The sequence below is a fragment of the Momordica charantia genome (genome assembly GCF_013281855.1).
Source record: "Momordica charantia cultivar OHB3-1 chromosome 11 unlocalized genomic scaffold, Mcharantia_2.0 BLBB01000011.1, whole genome shotgun sequence".
NCBI classification, from domain to species: domain Eukaryota; kingdom Viridiplantae; phylum Streptophyta; class Magnoliopsida; order Cucurbitales; family Cucurbitaceae; genus Momordica; species Momordica charantia.
The window spans coordinates 19,550,644-19,572,256 of record NW_028275159.1 but is presented as its reverse complement, the minus strand read 5'-3'; the positions used below and the strand labels follow the sequence as shown (position 1 = coordinate 19,572,256).

Here is a 21,613-nt window from a genome sequence, read left to right as displayed (position 1 = left end):
CTACCTCTCCAAGCAACCTAAGACTCTTGGCTTTTTTAGATGGACCAGCCTCAACTTCTTTTTGCACGGCCAAACGTGCTACAGCAGCTCGGGTGCGAGGTCTCGAAATTGCATCAGGCGCAATTTGGGTTAGAGTTTTCTTTTTCTTTGCTTTCTTCACCACTTCGGCCAAGCACACCTCTTCCTCTCAGTTCTCTGCAACAACAACAAAGTTTGGGTCAGAAACATTCAAACTCGAAAAAGAAGGGATCTTACCTTTTGAAGAAGAGGAAGATGATTCCTCCATGGGTTCATTTGGGACATCCTTAGGGTCGGATGCTTCTTTTTGCACTTGAATAGGGGTCTTCTATTCATCTTGTTGTGATTCATGCACTAGAGTACGTATTCGCACTTCAAACTAGGAGATATCGTTGTTTTCTTCTTCTTCCTCACACTCTTACCACTACAACAAATCTGGCTTTTAATGTCAGTCAAAAATAAAAACACGGACGAAACAATAATGGATGGCGAAAACAATGACGGAAGGAGGAAAAATGCGCTTAAATTTTAAAAGGGAAAAAATTTAGCTTTCAATGATCATTTAAAACCGACATTGTTTTAACAATTTTAATTTCAGTTATTGATCGACATTGAAAGTGCTCTTAAAATTTTCGCCAAAAAAGCGGGATTTCCATATTTTCATTACCGCTTAAATTTTTTGGATTCCGCATTTCTCTAGGTCTTCCCATCATCATTTCTCAACTTTGTATTTCTTTCTACCCTTATTTCTTTCTTGTGCAACCCACTCCACCTCGCAAAGTACTTTTAAGATGCTTGTTCTATCTCAATCCTTATCGATCACCAATTGTCATTCCCTATTGATCGAAATAAACAAATTAAAAGACCTGCTGCTTGGTGCTTCATCTCCTTCTAATTCGAGTTTCGACGAAGTATAGCTTTTGCGAGGTATTGTTGTTTCCTTCCTCCAAATTTCTAAATTAGGTCAAAATTGGGGAAACTCATGACACCGATGGGGCTTCTATCTCATGAATGTATTTATTCTATCTTCACTTTCCTAAGACTTCACTAGGTCTAATTTTGTTTTCAAGAAGTTTATGATACCATTGATTTGTCATTCTAATAATTACAGTATTCTTTTTTGCTTGCGTTTACTTGTGGCATGGTTTTCTCATATGTTCTCTAGCTAATACTGTTGTTATGTAAAAATTTTAGTTTCTCCTTACATTAAAGCATTTTAGTTTCCCCTTCCATTATGTGATTTCAGTGGAAGCATGGAGGAAATGAAGGTGTTATTCCATCAAAAAATATTTATCAATTGCTTTGTTGTCATCTACCATGCAGGTGTTAGTCTTATAATCTCAGTTCATTAACATTCCTAAAATCATGGTAAAATCTGTTATTTAAAAAGACAACTTAGCTGATTTGATTTGATAGATTTTCTCTTGTCGTTTATTCACAACGTATTGATCAATTATAGGAATATACTGTAATTTCAATATGAATTTCCTTAATCCAAGGTATTCTCCCCTGTTTTTTACTTATGTGACCATTCATTGCTGCCCTTACCTTTTTTTCTTTCTTCTCCATGCTATTGTATCTAGTAGTGTAAGAATAAGCCTATAAGCCTATAGTTTTAGCCTATAATTTTGACCTTTTTTTTAAGTATAATTTTGACCCAGTTGATAATTAGACAGTTTTAGGGAATTTTTATTTGCGCCATTAATTTTAATAATTAATTTAGTTGTGAAATTTTGTTATATATATATATATAAATACCCGTCAGGTCCAAAATTAAATTAGCATGGCCACACACACCTACAACTCAAGCTCAAGACTACTGTTATCTCATTCAGCTTATAACAACAATCACTTGAGGGTGCATGTCTTAAGTGAGGAGAAGATTTAAGTTGTAATTCTATAATGTAAGTATTTACATGGCCCATGGGAGAAAGTGTAGATAATGACTACTCACATGGTTCTTCTGAATTTTCAGCTACCAAATAGTTGGACACATATGACTGTAAATTTATGTCAAATATTTTTTCCTTGAATGTACAATAAAATGGATCGTGCTAAGAACCTCTTTTGTGTTGAATTTATCTTATTCATTAAATTAGAATACTTATTGAACATTTCTTTATATTGTAGGTTTATGGTTCCTTGCCTTTCCTATCAAGCTTTGTTCAATAAATCATGTGACTTTTCCAACCTATGCAAAACTTGCATTTTGACGTGGTAAGCTTCCACATTCTTTTAATTCTTGAGTTTTCCTTTTTTATTTCCTAATTATTATGTCATTCTATGCGAATTAGTTACTGAGTTGTGTAATTAGAGTGTCCACCAAAAATAAAAATGAAGAATTTTATAAGTAAATATTGATTAGTGTATGATAGTAAAAAATTAGCAGATTTCATTGTTGAGTTGAAGAACAATCAATAGTTTGAATGGGGCAAGCTAAAAGGCCTACCACACCCCTTATGACATCTTTCAAAGGACATAGAAGGCAATGTACATCTTCGCTTAAGATACATAGAGGGATGGTACATGAGAGGAAGGGTAGTCGTGGTAGGCTTTCAACTCTTATGCTAGTAATGAAGATGAATTTTCATTGTCCGATAATCTTTTTAACTACTAGCTTCCTCCAGTTTTACAGGGTTGTGTACTTATATTCTTACAGCTACTTGAATAATATAACTTTTAACTATTTAATGCAAGATGAAGTTGTTATTACTCTTTATTTGAGTGTTTCGCAAAAATTTGGGAATTCACTTCTATAATAACTTGATATTCTTTGATGCATGTTTGCACTCTTTTGCTTCAATTCCATTTGATCGTTTCTTTGCATCGTTTCTTCAATTGTAACAGCTTCTTTCGAATTTAATAGGAATATATCATATGTATTTTACATATGTTGGAAGGCCTGCATTGGTCATCCAAGTAAGGTAAGAAAGGAGTGAAATATCATTAATGTAAAAGAAAGCTAGAAGAGTAGGATGTCTTTTTCAGTATTTTTAAAAATAATAATTTTATTGCTTTCTTTCTTGCAAGATCGAACATATAGTATGAGATTCTTGTGGTTTTGCGTGATCTCATTTTTAGAATACATGTCATTCATCATATTTGTGGTTTTGTGTGTTCTTTTCCCCGGTAACTTTTATTTTTTTTGTCATCTTGGCTTTAACATTTCTTCTTGGTGGGATTTCTTTCCTGAAAAATGGTGCAAAATAATTCCATCAGTACTATTTTGTGTGTTTAGCCTATAACAAATAACCTTTTCCATAGCCTTTTGTTATAGCCATTATGATAATGCAGCTGAATGTTTGTTAGAGCATTTGCTAATTCTCTAATCTATTTAGGTAATAAATCGTGTTGAAGCTTAGTGACAAAACGAAGAAACAAATTAAATCAGAAAAAGAGCATCATGCAAATTGTGAAAGAGTTTTCAGGCTCAAACACTCAAGCTTTTACTTCCACGACTTGACTAATTTTCTCCTTTATGGTTAAAGGTGAGATTTTCAAGAAATCAAATTCTATATATTCTTCGACATCTTCTCTTAACTATTTTTATTATGGATTGTGTTTTGTGAGTATATTAGTAGGTATATTTAGCATTTGTTGGTTTATTTATTTTTCCCATAAGTATATTTCAAGTGCTCTTGGTTTATAATGATTTACTTATGCTGTGAGTTATTGGCATTGATTTTATTTATGTGATTTCACATTAAATTTCGTAAGACAAACAGTAGATTATCCTAGGATTTTCTTAATTGAGTTCTCTGCATTACGTTCAAGTCATTAGTTACAAAATACGATTAATGCTTCTTATGATGTCCCTCCAAAATCATCTGATTGTTTTTTTCCTCAAATAGGATAACACATTTGACTCACGGAGTTCATATTTCCGCTGCCTTGTTTATCTTTTCTTCTTTCAGGGAACTATTTTTCTTACTTGGTACCAGCAGCTGCAATTGGAGTAATGAGATATTGTTACATGTGGTGGAAGGTAAAACCTTCTGGAAAATTTTAACTTTGCAAGACACACTATTAAGTGTTTTGTATAAACATATTTTTGTAGCTTGCCTGGGTTTGCTTATAAATTTTCTTACTACTCTCTAGCAGGGATGTTCATTTTCTGACATAATGCTTGTGACGAAGCAAAACATGGCAAATGCTGTCTCGAAACAACATGGAACATGTGCATGAAGCTTTGGCTGTAAGTGACTGGTTAGACATTGTGTAATGACCTTAAACTAAAAAGCTAGTTTAGAGTTGATCAGTATTTTAATTTTAAACCATAGTCAACAAGGAAGCATCTGACAAAGAGGTTGGAGAACTTGGATTGGAAGCTGCAGGAAGAGATCGAAACAACAAATCTCATAGCAAATAATGTAAGAACTACCTTCGAACTTTTGAGTCTCTTAATGGATATAACATTATGAGATCTTACCTCAAAGATGAAGTTCATCCAAAAACCAATTATTATTATATGAAGCATCTTATTAGATCCAATATGTACTTGTTGACTAGAATTGGTAAGGAATCATGCTAGTCTTTTTTACTTTCATGGTTATTGAGATTGAGATGAATTTCTTAGTCTTTCAAAATTTTATTTTGAAGCAAACCTCTCCCTATACAAGCCTTTGCTCTCAAATTCTTAGAGAAGAGACCATTTGTGAAAGAAATTGTATAAGTATGGATACTGTAAATGCAACATCCTTGGAAGTTTTATCTACTTGCAGATGGAGTGGTGGGGTTGTAAATTTACGAGGTTCGAATAGAATGGACATCTTTATCTTAAAAAATACCTTAACTGTGCAAAAATGAAGTCATTTTTATTGAAATATTGAAATATTATTGACATACAAACGATGACGCACAGACAATGATGTACAAACGATGACGTACATAAAATGACGGGCGACAACCACCATGGAAAATGAAAAGAAACAAGGACACTAATAAAGATGTCGATCATTATCCGTCATGGTTATCCTTTCATATGACGGGCATTGCCCGTCATTAAAATTGTCCGTCATTGAAAAAGAAACAAGGACATGCATAGATGTCGATCAGTGATCGTCATTGTTTTCTTTTAATGACGGGCAATACTTGTCATTAAAAGTCAATTTTGTTAGTGTACTCATGGATTTCTTGAGGTAAATCTCCAAGATCTCCATCTTCTCCATCAAAATTCAGTCTTTCTTGAGCTTCCCTATCTTCCTCGAGTGGATTTTCTCATGTTGCTTCATTTAAAGCCACCAAAATTTCAGGAATTTTAAATATCTAGTCTTTTCCTGTTCTAAATCATCAAAAACTAAAGGCTTTTTAGTCAAAATAAGATCTGGAAAATTGGGAGACAAAATACCTTGTAGAGTGGTCAGTGGAATGCTCTCCAAAATTGCGTCAGGCGTAATTTGGCAATGAATTTCAACCATGGCCGAATCTGAGTACTCATATAGTTTTGTGTCGTGCTCGAAATCACCAACAACATGTTCTTAACCTTCTACACCCATAGCAACAGTAATGGAAGGAGGGGGAGGGATAGACAACTCTAAAGAATTGGAAACAGGGTTGTTTTGAGGGAAATCCAACCTATGGCGATTATTCATATCATCTAATGCTAATTGAATTTCTCCACTCAATCTTCTTGAATTATCCATAAATCTTTGCCATTTTTCATTTAGTTATGATATCTTAGGCACAAATTTTCTTATTCTCTTTATTCCTAATTTCCCTTTTCTTATTCTCAACGACAATACTTTCATTAATGCTACCAATTCTTTCTTCTAAATCAGAACCTTTATCACCCACAGATTGATTTTTTCTAAGGTAGACCTTACTAAATTCTTCTAAAATTTTTTTCACTATGGTCTCCTTCATTAACCTTAGCAATATGAGGTTTTAAAGTCATTTTTTCAGAACTTTCATTACTTATAGATAGGTTCTTTCTAGGGTTCATTCTTAAAGCCTCCTCTAGTTTCTTTCTTTGTGCCGTAGGATCAAAAATTAACCTTTCATTAGAGATATAAGGGGGTTCAAGAGGGATCATATCGGGAGGAGTAGATGGGGGTAGCATCACTTTCTTCTTCACCTTCTATTTGTCGGCTTGGAGGAGGAGTCTTCCATAGATTCTCGGCACTTTTCTTAAAAACAAACGAAAAACTTCCTCAATCGTAACATAACTTGGCCGAAAATGAGAGGGGCGTGAGAGATTTTTGGGATTCTTGAAGATTTGATGAGAGATTTGAAAACAAGTTGAGGATTTTTGGGAGATGAAAAATGCAGATGAGAGAAGAGGATTAAGGTTTTTCTGTTTTTGTTTTTCATTTAAAACGTCTAGGGTTTTAACAATGGGGCCTTTTTGTTTTCAAATCGTCGAAAGCCCATTAAACGTAACCCAAAACAAGTCCACAAAAATCCTTGATTTAAATTCGAAAATCTCCATAATTTTGTTTTTCTTAAATTGCGTCTGGCGCAATTTTGAAGTGGCTAAGATCTTGATCCTGCAAAAACAAAATTTTGATTTGAAATCTACACAAAAAAGCATAAAAAAGTATAAAAATTTCGCAAAAATAAGACAAAAAATATTTTAAATAAAAATGTCCTTAACACCGACAGAGTGACTGTTCTCACTGTTTTCTCGTGGATATTTCAATAATACAAAGGTTTTGCCTCTATCAATATGCCCACCAAAGTATTTCTTCACTCGATTCCCATTTAGTTTAAAATTATTACCTTCCAAATCTCTTAAATCCACAGCTCCATATGGATAAACACGTTCAACTAGAAATGGGCAAGACCATCTAGACTTAAGCTTACCTAGAGATAATCTTAATCGAGAATTGAATAGCAATCCTGAGTTTCCAAGTTCCAAATTCTTAGCCATCATTTTCTTCATGTTATTTTTTGGTTTGTTCTTTATACATCTTAGCATTCTCATAAGAAAACTGACGAAACTCATCCAACTCATTTAACTATAGCAACCTTGCTTCACCTTGCTTATTTTCTTGATAACTTCAATCTTGTATTAAGAAATTAAAATTATTAAAACGTTCCGGACATAAAAAGGCTGAAAAGTAAACAAGCATGATAATGATATACAAACTTCCCTCCTATTGATTTTACTTTAAAGAACATTTGAGACTTTCAACTTTCACTCATTTCCTCAAGCTCACTTGATCTCTCTTCTGCTACTACTATATCGTAGTTCCGCTTCTTCAAAGCACAATATGCTTGAAAGTCCAGCTCAAGGGGTAGGTGACTTACTTCTATGCATTGGTTTTTGAAAAGTGGAATTTGAGGTGCAACGTAGAACCCTTCATCTGAACCTATCTCATCTTCTCCTATTTCTTCCTCTACTAGATCCTTGAAAAGGTTTGGTCAGCTCTCCTTTCTTTATGTATTGATTTGTCTCCAAAGAATGTCGATGGAAAGGAAAAAGTGGTTCAATATTGAGAGGTAATAGAGTTAGGTCCATTGTAACCTCATGCTCAATTACCTCTACTTGTTTTTCGGGTTCAACTTCCATATTCTTCCGTACCTCGTTTATCACTTCAAATGTTGGTGGATCATCATTGTCTACTGGGAGCTCAAGTTCGTCATATTCAAGCTCGCTCTCCATACACTGATTGTCTCACTTTGTTCTTTCATATTGTTAGGCAACGCTTCCTGTGTATTATTCCTCAACTCATTGACCATCTACTCCATTTGGATTTCACTACAAGAAACTTGGGTTTTCTTACGTTTTTTTTCCCGATGCAGAATAAATGTCGAAAAAAATCACTTCTCCTGATGCATCTAAAAAAGTCAACCTTTTCGACAGTTTGAATAGAACGTCAGAAAAAGTTTACTTTCCCCAACGGTTTTATGAATAACGTCCGGAAAACTTTGACTATTCCCAACGGTTGTGATAAAATGTCGGAAAAAGTCAAACTTTTCTCGACATTTTCTAAAAAACGTTGGGACTAACTAAACTTTTTCTCGATTTCTAAATAAGGGAAATTTTAATTCTCCCGACGTTATTCAAAAAATGTCGGGATAGTCAACTTTCTCGGCACTTTTTAAAATTGTCAGGAAAAGTTCGATATTTTTTTTAATTATCATTCGTCTGCCTCTTTTTCTCTCTCTTTTTATCTTTTTTTCCTGTTTTTTTCGACATTATTGAAAAAACGTAGAAAAAATTTACTTTTGGCGACGGTTTTAAAAAAACTTTGAGAAAAGTTTGCTTTTCCCAATTCTTTTTGAAAACGTCAGGAAAAGTTCCAATATTTTTTTAAAAATTTCATTCGCCCGCCTCTTTTTCCCTCTCTTTTTTATCTTTTTGTCCCTCTCTTTCCGTCTGTTTTTTTTTCGACGTTATTCAAAAAACATCGAGAAAGGTCCGTTTCCAGACGGTATTAATAAAACGTAGGAAAAGTCAACTTCTCCCAACACTTCTTGAAATCGTCAAGAAAAGCCTGATATTTTTTAAAAATTTCATTCGCCCGCCTCTTTTTCCCTGTTTTTTCCTCTTTTTACTCCTACTTCACCCCCCCCCCCCTTTTACTCACTTCCTCTTTCTTTTTTCCCAATCTCTCTCTTTCTCCTTCTCTTTATTAACTTTCTCCCTCTCTTTATTTATTTTCCCCAACTTTCTCCCTCTCTTCCTCTCTCTTTTTGAACTCCCTCCCTTAACTCTCACATATCCACGAACGGAAATGTCCACGGTGAACCCAAGCATCTCCCATGGCAAGATCCCAAGGCGGGCCTAGCGTCTCCGGTGACGAGATCCACGGTGAGTCTAACATCCCGAACGACAAGATCCACGACGAGCCTAGTATCCCGGATGGTGAGATCCACGTCCAAGGCAAGCCTAACGATGAGATCCGACAGCGTTCCATGTCCATGGCGAAATCCACGTTTTGGCAGTGAAATCCGACAAAGATCCACGTCCACGAGGGTGAGATCTGACAAAGAGACATGTCCATGGCGAGATCCACGTTCATGATGGCAAGATCCGACAAAGAACGACATCCACAGCGGCGAGATCCGACAAAGATCCACGTTCATGACGGTGAGATTAGACTAAGATGACGTCCATGACGAGATCCACTATCACGACGGCGAGATCTAGCGACGCTCGTTATTTATTTTATTCAATAAAAAACTTCTCTCGATGTTTAGAAAATGTTGTGGAAGTTCACTTCTTCAGACATTTTGAAAAAGTCGATAAAAGTCCACTTCTTTCGATGTTTTGAAAACATTGGGAAAATTCCACTTCTTCCGACATTTTGAAAATGTCGAGAAAAGTCCACTTCTCCCGAAGTTTTCGAAACGTTGGTAGAAATGGACTTTTCCCGACGTTTTCTAAAAAATGTCGAGAATGACTTCTCTCAACGCGGTTTGGACGATGATTTTCCAGATGAAAAATTTTTCGTTGGGAGAAGTAATTCAGCGTCGAGAAAAGTATTTTTTCTTGTAATGTTTGCAGCTTGTGTAATGCTTCATCATTTCTAGCCATATAATCTATCATCATCTCTTCAAGGCTAGAAATTCTAAATGATTGTGTTTGCTCTGGCATCCATGGTTGTTCACACTCTTGTTACTCTTGTTGAGGTTGTGACAGGAATTCTAGTGGAAATACATGCTCATACGAATGAAATATAGTTTATGCTCTCCCCACAAGAAATTTGAATGATCCCTCCAATCTTGGTTGTATAAAATTGAATGAGTTGAAATCTTGTTGGTTCCCTTGCTGACCTAGATAATAAAAAATTGAAGCCTTAGATGGACAATATTCAAATGAATGTTGACTATCATCGCAACATAGACAACAAAATTGATTAGCAGGAGCTATGTATGTGCATGTTACTTCCCATGTCTAGATTATACATCATTTGCACATGATCCATTTCAAACACTCCTACTGGTAGAGGTGTTTATGGGTTGGGTTGGATCGAGTTAAGGGACTTTTTTGGACCAACTCGAATTTTCAGGTTGGTTAGTTTGTGAACCCGATAGAACCGAATTTGATAACCAACCCAACCCAACCCTATATTTTTCGGGTTAGGTTCTCGAGTTCCAACAAGAGTTGTAACGGAAAAAATCGCAACAGTAACATAGAACACAGAGGATTAAGTGAAAGGGGGGAAAATTAATGAAGGATTGAAAACCTAAGATGAAACGACAGCAAAAGAAACGTGAAAATCGCACCAAATTTTGTGAGTTTAGGGGACTGATCTCTCAAAACAACAAAAGTAATGGTTAAAAACAAGATAGAAACAGAGAGATAGGAGAAGTACCTGTAGCGTTCACGAAGGGGAAGCAAATAGGCCGAAGGAGAGAGATGAGTGAGATTGAGAGAGGTGAGAAGAGGAAGAGGGAGATTGAGAGAGACAGGGGAGGGAGATGGGAGGGAGGGAGGCGCATGGGGGATGGGGGATGGGGGGAGAAGGAGTCGGCTAAAGTAAAAGAAACCCTAGTTTTTGTTACATATATATTGTTTTTTTTTTTAATTTAATGTTCAGTTCGGTTTGGGTTGAATTGATCAAATTGGTCTAACCTATGAACCAAACCGAATTTTCGATTCTAAACAAAATCAACCCAAGCCAAACTGAAAAAATTCATAACCCAACCCAACCCTTTCAAATTAGGTTAGGTTGGTCGGGTCACTGGGTTTTTTTAACACCCCTACCCATTGGTTTCTTGGCTCAATACAAGTAACCTCTCATTCTTTTTCATCTTTTTTTTTAAATTTTTTTTTAAAGTTTTAATTTTTTTTTTCTCATTGTGAAATAGAAGGGGGAGATAAGAGGTGGTTTTTTTTAATATTGTTAATTTTGAAATTCATTTTCAAAAGAATACTACCCTCAAACTTATTCTACTAATAAAACTTCAATAAATCATCTGCTACTAGATCGTCTCTACATACGTGTCGTAGCCGATTACCATACATGGCACAACATATCATCTCTAAACCGTGCATTTTGGTTCGTAACAATTTTTTTTAAACCTAATTTTTGTGCTTGAAGTATGTGGTTGAATTGGGATTGGATTATTATGTCATCAAATGGTAAATGATTAGGACAAAGTTTTAAAATTATGTAGTTTTAAAAATAAATTACAAAAATAAAGGTAGTTTAAAAATAACTACAAAATAAATGTAATTTAAATAAATAAAATCAAATATAGGTTAGGTTTTCAAAACTATTGACAAAAATAGGTTAGGTCAAAATAAAAGTCAAAACTCGCGTACAATGTCTGGGATTTTTATGCAAACGTGTATATTTAACGTGGCAAGTGACTAGGCGGAAGTTGCGTACATTGTACGCGACTTTTTGTACGCAACTTCCCCTTATTTATTTATTTATTTTATTTTATTCATATTTTAATTTATATATTGTTATTTTATTAATATTACGAAATTTAATTAAGATGTGATTAAATTTTTTATTATTTTTGTTATTATATTTTAAATTTTGATTAAAATGTTAAAGTCTGAAAGTTTAAAATTAGATCAAAACCAATTCGATGATTAAAATGTCATTAAGCTTTTTGTACTTCATCTTCGTATGTTCTATAATAACATTTAAATTTAATATAAATTAAATCGATAAAAAAATATTAAATTAATAAAAACATAAAAATCAAGGTATAAACTACATGAATTTGGGGTATGGATGATTAGGGTTTTGTTTGTTTTATAATTATTTTGTTTTAAATTATTGCATAAGCTGTCCATCATGTTATAGCTAATTCATAATCTATTTTTCGAATATGGAGAAAATTCATATTATACAATTTAGTCTTCTTAAATTGTGATTTTTTAAAATAAAATTTAAAATAAATAAATAAATAAAAAGAACAAAAGGATATTGATGGGAAGTGGGGCTGCCACTTCTAAATTGAAAAAAATATATATTAAAAAAAAAAGAAAGAACAAAGGAAGTGCCTGATTTCAAAATTCAATATAATAAAAGATAATAAAAGAGGGAAAACAAACAAAGGAAACTTCCAAATAAAAAAAAATCCAAACTGGAGTGGCTGCACTTCCAAATTCTGGAAAAAACAAAAGGGAGTCGCAGCCAAACTCAAAATAAAAAAAAACAAAAAAAAGAACAAAAGACCCGTTAGCAAAGCCATGGTTCTAGTGGAACCACATCAGGGAGCAGTCGCAGTCAATGGCTGCAACTTTAGTGAAATCGCGGTCAATGACCGCGATTTCGCCATTAATCGCGACCAACGACTGCGACTTTAGTCAAATCGCAGGTCACCCCTGCGATTTATGTACCGTATTTATGTAATTACTTTGAAACCTACCATAGTTTTGTCATTTATTTTTAAAAAATAATTATTTAAGAAAAAAATTCAAATGATTATATTACAAATTATTTATTTGGAAAACATGTCAAAATGTGTCTTCAAATAAGATAAATGGTGACTTGTCAATCCAAGTAATCAATTAAAATCAACGGATCAAGAGAAAATTTGAAGACGAGGCATCAAAAGAATACATTCCAAATTGTTTAACGAGCTCGCTTAAACCAACAAACTCAACCCCGCCAACCCGAGACCGTTTTGGAGACGAAGTTGATAGCATTTGAGTTTGTCTCTAACCTGCAATGCCAGTGCAATAACATCAACATGTATTAAAATACTTAAAACCACACAAAACAATAAACATTTTCTTGGATGAGAGAGAGCACTTCGATATTTCTTCAACTGCCTTCATCACTTCAGAAGAACTAGTCTCTAGCACTTGGCCACCAGAAATGATTTCATCCAAAATAGTATGCATCTGCATGGAAGTTTTATTTCAAATTTAAATGTTGAGAAGAATGCATTGACAGTCATGTAATCAACGGAGTGCATTAGGTAGGGGTGTTAAAGAAACTCGGTAACCCAAACAATCTGGACAACCCCCAAACCATAAGTGTTGGGTTGGGTTTTAAAAAATTTCAGTTTGGATTGGGTTGGTTTTTTAGAAATCCGAAATTTCGGTTCGGGGGTTGGATATTTTAGAAATCCAAACAACCTGGACAACCCCCTCCCTTCTCTCATCTCCCTCCCATGCCCCATCTCGCATGCCCTCCCCCTCTTGTTCGTCTCACCGCCAGCACCACAATCTTCTCCGACAATCCCTCGTCTCTGACTCTCCATATTCCTCAACCCTCACCTCATCTCTTTCATCTCTTCTCTCACAACGATTCTTCCCTTTTTTATCTTTTGCTGTAAGAGGAGCCAAACACACTTATTCACCTTTTTTTTTTTGTCAAAATTTTCTTCTTCTAATCTCTCGTTTCGTTTTATTAATCTCGATCTATATAAAAAAATAAAAAAGGAGCAACAACCCAACTCAACCCAACCCAACCAAAAAATACAAGGGCTGGGTTGGGTTGTGTTGCTCAATTAATTTGATTCTATCAGGTCACTAAACCTACCAACCCGGGTTGGTCCAAAAAACCCCCTCAACCCAACCCAAACCGTGTACACCCTTAGCTTTAGGCCATTTCAAAAGCAAACTTGTGTGTGAGAAGACTGTATAGTATTTGTGTGAGAGAGAGAGCAAACCTTGCTATAATTGTACACTAAGTCAAGCTCACATACATTTTTGAAACACTTGTCCAATGTTTCTACAAAAACTGAAGCAGCAGGACTTAAAATGAGAAGTCAATTAAAGAGTAACACAAGATTACAATACTAATCACGTCATCCTACTAGAAACTTGAAATGAAAAACTTGTAAAGATAAGATCCAGATTCAGCTACATTCAAATATATGACTTGATTCATGAAACTTTAATGAAAAACATACTTCTTGGAGTCTGGGCAATTATTTAGGTATCTTAAGTAAGAGAATTCTAAGCCCACGTTTCATTATTCTTTGTATCAATTGCTTCTCTAAACACTTCTTGTAATTATGAACTAAAAAACATCAAAACATAACATGATAACATCGAGTTTAAAAACTTGAGGAATCAAGTACTAAACTCACAGCATAGGTAACGTGTAGTTTTACATGTAAATAATATTTAGATCAAGATTGATTCAGTGGTCACCAATCCAAGACAGTTGGACGCACCTTGAATCAGGTCAAGCATGGCAAGCTCATTCTCAGAGCCGTTAAATACAAACACGAAATAAAGGGTTGCAAAGTGTTTGTATACAAGACGAGAGTCCTGCAGCAAAAAGAAAAGTACAATCCTCGTGGTTCATTGAAGGCAAAGTTAAAGAGACTTCTGCACAGCAAGCGACATAGAACTAAATTTATCTGGCATTAGCACTAACAAGTCCACTAATAACAAAGGCCATTCTGTAAATATATTATAATTGGTTAAATAATGCCAAATAGATATTCATTTCGACAAATATCTAGCTTCTCCGAGAATCATAGATTTGTAAATACAATACATCCTATACACAGTAATGACCAGAAGGAAATTATTGGACAATGAATTATGCGATCAACAAAAAATTACCGAACCAAAGATGGACTCGGCCTCCACGAAATTGCTGACGTTTTCAGCTCGACTGGAGAGTACTTTTCCAAACCGAAAAGAAGAAGAAAGCAAAATAGAAATTAAGGTTAAAGAAACCATAGCTGCAATAGTGGAAATACTCCTGATTATTTTAGTAAATTACAAAAATATAATCGAAAGACAAAATTGCCAACCTCCGTAGACGCTGCGAATGAGATCCTGCTGCTTCTCTACAGGCTGAATTCAAGAACTCAAAATTAGACGGTAATGAAAAAAGCAATAGGAAAACACGAAACGAAATTCGCAAAAAAGGACCTGAAAATCATAGAACTTAGCAAAACGAGGCTTGCCCTGAGTATTCATCACTATTACTGCCCGTATCATGGTGGTCCGAACAATCCAACTGATTACGGTGCTCGCATGCCCGATTTATATCGTCTCGATTACAGCACTTGCACATACGATTTACTGCTTGTATCACGCTCACATGCCCCCTAAGGCTAACTTCTTGATGAGCTCATATTGCTTTATAGATAAATATATGCAAGTGGCTTAAGCTCCAGTAATATTATTTTATGGAAAAAGTGCAAGTGGCTAAAAATGGCTATGGACTTGAATATAAGAAGGATTTGCAGTATAGAAATAACCTACAAAAGTGTCGTTTTTGTTTCATGAATTTAGCCAAACTCTTATCCTTCTATAAAATAAACTGATGATTTTGTTTTAATCTTTGTTTACATCTAACAGAGTTCTTACTAGTTGTCCAGTATAAAGAAAAAATATGAATACTTCAATTGAAACATTGACAAATCAATTAATAAGCCACAACCTCCTGAAAAAAAAAATAAATAAATACTTCAATTCTTTGTGCGTTAATTTGTTAAATGCACTGAGCCTGTGCTTTACTTCACTAAGCCTATGTTTTTTAAATGCAACGAAGTTTGCAGACTAATTGTTGCCGATGACAATCATAATATAAAATCAACTTTTGAACTACAGTTCGAAAGGGAAAACAATGGAGATAGGAAAAGGAAGCAAACATGTATTGTCCAACTTGTGACCAAGAATCGGATGAAGTGGTCGCTTATCTAGAGCCGGATGAAGGTGAACAGGTAACATGTGTCTTGGAATGAATCCTTCTTACACCAAAAACAAACCCGATTCCCCAAAGGCATTCTTTGGTTCGCACGAGATGTACTGTAAATGGGAAAGTTTGCAACATAATAATAGATAGTGGGAATACTGAAAATGTGGTATCTAGCAAGCTAGTGACAGCAACGTTGAATCTCAAAGTCTCTCCTCACCCTACTTCTTACAAAGTAAGTTAGATTAGGAAAGGAGGAGAGGCATTGGTCAATACCATATGTACAGTTCCCTTTCTATTGGGAATAGTTACAAAGATCAAATCACATGTATCTTGGATATGGATGTATGCCATATTCTTTTGGGAAGATATTGGCAATACGATATTCAAGCTTAAACGACTAGAAAACACATACAAGTTTTCTTGGATGGGAAAAACTGTGGTCCTTTTACCTTTAAACAACCCAACATCCTCTAAAGGCATTGATAAAGGTCATCTATTCCATATCTACAGCGGGAAACAGCTTTTAATCCATCAAACAGAGCCTATTCCAGGTCTGGTCATCAAATAAATCAGCTTAGAGAATCTGTCCATGGCAGACACCCCACAACCTATACAAAACATCCTTTACAAATTTCCACAATTGTTCAAACTCCAAAACTCCTTACCTCCCCTACGCAACATACAATGTCACATTGACTTAATCCCGAGTGCCACATTCCCAAATCTACCTCATTAAGGAATGAGCCCCGCAGAGTATAAGATCCTCCATGATTGCATCACGCAGCTTCTTGAAAAAGGGCATATTCAGCTGAGTCTAAGCTGTGTGCGGTCCCTGCCCTACTTACTCCCAAAAAAGATGGTTCTTGAAGGATGTGTGTCAATAGTAGGGTAATTAATAAGATTATTGTCAAATACAGATTCCCTATACCTCGGATTAATGACTTGCTAGACCAATTGGGCAGAGCTCACTTCTTCTGTAAATCTTCTCTAAAGTAGATTTACGTAGCGGATACCATCAAATTTTCATAAGACCAGGGGACAAGTGCAAGACTGCTTCTAAGACCAACGAAGGTTTGTTTGAATGGTTGATTATGTCATTCGATCTATAATGCCCCCAGCACTTTTATGCATTTGATGAATCAAGTACTTCTCCATTTTCTCAATAAATTTACTGTTGTTTACTTCGATGATATCTTGGTGTATAGCAAGAATAGGGAGGATCATCTAGAACATCTTAACCTACTATTCACTACTTTACATGAGCACCAACTTGTGATAAATCTAAAAAAATGCGTCTTCTTAGTTACTGAAATCTCCTTCTTAGGTTTCATTATTAGTGCTGATGGCATTCGAATGGATCCTTCCAGACTCAAAGCTATATTGGAATGGCCCCAACCACAAACTATCAAAGATATACAATATTTTCTAGGGATAGCCTCCTTTTATTGAAAATTCATAAAAAACTTTAGCACCTTAGCTAGTCCCTTAACAGATTGCCTTAAGAAAGGAAACTTCCACTGGGACACTGCCCAAACCAATAGTTTCAAAATCCTCGAAGAGAAACTCACACAAAGTCCAGTCCTTCACCTCCCTGACTTTACCCAACCTTTTGAGGTAGCTGTAGATGCATCCGAACTAGGAATTGGGGCTGTCGTATCCCAAAACCGGTACCCTATAGAGTATTTTAGTGAAAAATTAAGCCCATCTCGCCAAAATTGTAGTACATATGAGCAAGAGTTATATGTCGTTGTCTGCGCACTCAAACAATGGGAACACTACTTACTGTGTAATGAATTTATTTAATTTACTGATCATTTCTCTCTTAAGTTTCTTCAAACTCAAAAGAACATTAGCAGAATGCACGCGAGATGGCTATCATTTTTGCAACAGTTTGACTTTGTCATCAAATATAAGGATGGGACTTTCAAGGCAGCAGATGCACTTAGTCGAACGGGAACATTATTAACTCTATTGCAAGGTGAAATTATAGTTTTTTCTAACTTCCCATCCTCTTATGCAAACGATCCAGATTTCAATGATGCTTGGAAAATGCAATGACAACAGTAATTCAGGGGATTTTCATTTACTGAATGGTTATCTCTTTAAAGGAGATCAACTTTGCATTCCCGGCACATCTTTAAGAACAGCCCTAATTAAGGACTTGCATTTGGGGGGGTTGGCTGGACATTTTGATTTTGGTCGTGATAAAACCATCCACCTTGTGGCTACCCGTTTCTACTGGCCTCAATTAAGAAAATATGTGGTCATCTATGTTTCTAAATGCTTTGTTCGTCAAACAAAAGGCACCAAGCTCAATACAGGACTATATACTCCCCTTCCCACTCCCGAAACTATACGGGAGGATTTATCTATGGATTTCATCTTGGGATTACCCTTGGCTTTGATTCTGTCTTGGTTGTGGTTGACTGTTTCAGCAAGATGGCACACTTTTTAGCATGCAAGAAAACCTCGGATGCTGTCTATGTGGCAAACAACTTCTTTAAAGAAATTGTTCGTCTTCATGGCACATAACAAAGTCAACTGTTTCGGATGGGGATGTCAAATTCCTAAGTCAATTTTGGAAAACACTATGGAAGAAGTTTGACACATCTCTTAAATATAGTACAAAGAATCACCCCAAACTGATGGGCAAACGGAGGTGACTAAGAGGACACTTGGCAACCTTATACGCTGCCTTTGTAGTGACAGACCAAAGCAATGGGATTCAACTCTTGCACAGGCCGAATTTGCCTTCAACCACATGCAGAATAGAACCACAGGCAAGTCACCATTTGAGATAGTTTATACTAAACTTCCTCGATTAACTGTTGACTTGGCTAATATCCCTTCTTCTGTTGATTTTAGTATGGAAGCTGCTCAAATGGCGAAGAGGATTAAACAACTACATCAAGAAGTTCAGGATCACATTAAGAAGGCTAATTCTAACTACAAAAGGAAGGCTGACACAAAACGCCATGCTCAAGACTTCAAAGAAGGAGACCTTGTTATGATCCATCTCTCCAAAGGTCACCTCCCAACTGGTTCTGCCATAAGTTGCAGAAGAAGAAGTTCAGACCCTTTGAAGTCTTCAAGAAATACGAGCCTAATGCTTATAAAATAGAACTCCCCTCATATTTCAACATAAGTCCTATTTTCAATGTTCCAGACATTCATCCTTATTCTGCACCGGATACTTTCATGTTAGCTGATTAACTCGAGGGCGAGTTTAATTTTAGGGGGAGGTTAATTGATGTAACTCATCATATATAAGTTCCTTTAGGGCTTAAGGCTTTCTAGTTATCTTAAAGTCTTTTAGTTCTATTAGTTAGTTTACTCCTTGGTAACTTGTAGACTTGTAGTTACCGTGAGCTTTGCTTGTTTTGCCTATTTAAAGGCCTTTGTTGTATCTTTGAAGTCAGAATCTTATCAATAATATTTCCCTTTCTAAGCTGCATCAATCTCTCTCCCCACCCATGAATGCTCCACAAGCCCGTCTGCTATAAAACCCATTAAAACCCCTCAAATAGCCAAATTGCCCCACCAAATCCCCAAAACACAAGTAAACAAATAAATATTTTAAACTCACTTCAAAGATTGTGGTAGATAAAGCTTCAAGCTCAATGAAACACAAAATTATAACAAATATGGGGAACACAATGGTGGGAAAAACACATAAGTTAGGTAAACTTTAGATGCACTTTTAATATATAAAACTTTAAATACATGATCGAGAGATGATATGGTAGCTGAAGCTTCAATATTAAGATTGAAACACAAACCCCAGAAAATTGAAACTCATCGAAATACAAAAGTACAATAAATATGGAGAAATCAACGTCTGAAGATCATTAATAGAAACTACAAATGTAATATGCTTATGTACCAGGTAACATCATCAAAAGAGATAACTCTTATCGGAATGAAAGTCTACAGCTGACACTCATCTACATAGTGACATTCAAAAAAATAAATAAATAAATTTATAACTCCCATTTGCAAAAATCACCATGCTCATGAAAGAATAAAGTGATAAACAGTAGATTAACTAAAATGTACATTAGTAATAAACAAAACTGCGACGGGAACAATTGAATCATCATTACATACTGGAGCTAAAAGAAAATAGTCCTAATTAATTCTTGATATTTTACATTCGAAGAGCATTATGGAACTATAAGAGACAGACAGATTGGGCAAGATCAAAAAAAACAAAAAGAAAAGAAAAGAAACAATTAATCGCACCAATCATAAAACCTTAAAAATAACAGATTTAAGCTGAAACCAACCTTGAACTAGCAGAGTGAGTGAGATTGAGGGAGAGAGAAAATCGAGAGAAGTCTCGCCGTCCAAGAGAGTGAGATTAAGTGCACGAAGAGTCTGAAGCCTTTGCTTTAGAATTGAGACCCCAAAGTCGGCCCGTGAGGGAGACAAGAATCGGTAAAGTTTTTCTATTCAAACAAAAACAATATTTTGATATTTGTTAATTAGGTTAACAGTTAAAAGTTAAACCCCATTACTCTGTAGTTTTAAACACAATAATTTGAGCACATAAAAGTTCTTAAATAGTTTCCTCTTTTTAGAAAAGGAAAAAAACAAACAAAACAAAATATGTAATTTAAGGCAAGAAGAGTTGCAAGACTCTTGGATTGACAATGTTTACCCTATCTAAAATCAGGTTTTATTGCTTTTTCTAGTAGAGAAAAAGCAAAGCCATAGATTGGATTTGGGAAATCAACTGCTTACCTATTAAGATGGAATTTGGGAAGTACTTAGTCTACTGATAATTGACAAATCGTATATATGTTGGAAATGCAAGAGATAGAAATGGTAACATTAAAAAGGCAGCCGCATTTATTGTCTATTCGCTTGTATGTATGTATGCATACGAAAAACTGTAATTGGAAATGAAAATTGGAAGTACACATCACCAAAGCCGTAGATTAGCGAGCATGGGCATGAAATTTATGTAATCTTTTGAACTCCCACAAGGTTATTGGTTTTTTTTAGATAAGAAACATTCATACAGACAAAAAAAAAAAAGAGAGAGAGAGAGGAACAGCCTAAGGGCTGGGGTAGAGGGAACCCAACCCAAACAAACTAAGCAAACACTTTCCAATTGGAACTGAATTTAAGATCTTCTACTCAAAAACCATATCAAATCACAACTAAAATTAGAAGATGAGGTTGTTAGGTTAAGATAAACTAAAATCATTTTATATCTTTAATACCACGATGGCTCAAAAATCCAAAAAGATAAAAAAATAAAATAAAATAAAGCAGTAGACCAACATAATCTAACATCTCCTTAGTCAGTCCTAATTCCCATATCGAGCCCTATTTTCTTGTTCCCTAATTGACGAGAAAAGGATTACCTTGCCGATTACAGAGACGATACAAGCTGGAACCACCCAACCCACCAATCTCTCCCCACACCCATGGATGGTATAAACCCAACCCATTTACGAATTGATTTAGATCAGAGAAATTTTGACCTGAAGCTACTGCGACGGCGATGGTGGGCTACGACGGCGACGACGGGCTGCGACAGGCGAAGACAAGTGGCGACGGAAGCTAGTGCAGCGAGCGGCGACGGAAGCTGCAAAGGCCGGTGGCGACGGGGAGTTTGAGCGAGAGAATAATACGGAGGATTGAGGCTTTGAGAGAGAGGTCGAGTGAAAGTGAAGATTCAAAGTTAAAAAACCAACAATCACGGGTTAGGATTATAGATAAAAATATTATTATATATTTATAATTTTAAAAATTATATAATATATATATATAAAGATATCACCAGGTCGAGTGTTGAACTTGAGACCCGACCCGACTTGGTCGGGTTGGAAATTTCACAACCCAACCCGAACTGGTAATTAATTGAACCCAACTCGAAGTTGGGTTGGGTTCGTCAGATGTGGTTTTTTGAACACCTCTGGTAAAACCTATTCACACACTCACAAATTGTTAATGTGATAGCCTATGTTCAATAGGATTCAATTTAAGATTTTCTGCTCTAAAATCATATCAAATCACCACTAGACTTAAACGGGCAATTCCATAAATAATGTAATTTATTA

General features: G+C 35.4%; 1 protein-coding gene and 2 long non-coding RNA genes across 10 annotated transcripts; 1 reads left to right on the top strand and 2 right to left on the bottom strand.

Annotated features, from left to right (window-relative positions):
* The first annotated feature begins 643 nt into the window (after positions 1–643).
* LOC148208270 (uncharacterized) lies at positions 644–4,509 on the top strand. Of its 3 annotated transcripts, XR_015789010.1 has the most exons (6): positions 645–945; positions 2,149–2,235; positions 3,357–3,506; positions 3,933–4,003; positions 4,120–4,213; positions 4,299–4,509. It is a non-coding gene; the product is annotated as an uncharacterized LOC148208270 (long non-coding RNA). The 3 variants fall into 3 exon arrangements; XR_015789011.1 differs by having other exon boundaries at positions 644–945; positions 4,117–4,509; XR_015789009.1 differs by having other exon boundaries at positions 647–945; positions 4,120–4,509.
* A 189-nt stretch (positions 4,510–4,698) lies between these two features.
* Positions 4,699–10,419, bottom strand: LOC148208269 (uncharacterized). The gene is made up of 3 exons (XR_015789012.1): positions 10,281–10,419; positions 5,366–9,738; positions 4,699–5,243 (listed from the first exon to the last, which is right to left on the bottom strand). It is a non-coding gene; the product is annotated as an uncharacterized LOC148208269 (long non-coding RNA).
* A 1,966-nt stretch (positions 10,420–12,385) lies between these two features.
* On the bottom strand, positions 12,386–21,255 carry LOC148208268 (AP-3 complex subunit sigma-like). 6 transcript variants are annotated; one of them, XM_088119857.1, is made up of 10 exons: positions 21,035–21,255; positions 19,829–19,990; positions 19,426–19,486; positions 14,771–14,980; positions 14,650–14,692; positions 14,456–14,517; positions 14,059–14,155; positions 13,549–13,619; positions 12,684–12,775; positions 12,386–12,594 (listed from the first exon to the last, which is right to left on the bottom strand). In XM_088119857.1, exons 4-10 carry the CDS (start codon positions 14,837–14,839, stop codon positions 12,531–12,533), a joined length of 498 nt encoding a protein of 165 aa, XP_087975983.1. In that variant the 5' UTR covers positions 14,840–14,980; positions 19,426–19,486; positions 19,829–19,990; positions 21,035–21,255; the 3' UTR covers positions 12,386–12,530. The 6 variants fall into 6 exon arrangements, with proteins under 6 accessions (XP_087975983.1, XP_087975985.1, XP_087975981.1 ...); XM_088119859.1 differs by having other exon boundaries at positions 14,771–14,949; XM_088119855.1 differs by lacking the exon at positions 19,426–19,486.
* Positions 21,256–21,613: the final 358 nt, after the last annotated feature.

What these genes read in the sequence shown, in the direction of transcription:
- LOC148208268 (XM_088119857.1), bottom strand. Translation starts at nt 14,839, where the DNA reads ATGATACGGGCAGTAATAGTGATGAATACTCAGGGCAAGCCTCGTTTT. An exon ending in CCGAGTCCATCTTTGGTTCG is followed by an intron (nt 14,156 to 14,455) that starts GTAATTTTTTGT and finishes TTTTTGCTGCAG; the next exon opens with GACTCTCGTCTTGTATACAA. An exon ending in GCAGTTGAAGAAATATCGAA is followed by an intron (nt 12,595 to 12,683) that starts GTGCTCTCTCTC and finishes CTGGCATTGCAG; the next exon opens with GTTAGAGACAAACTCAAATG.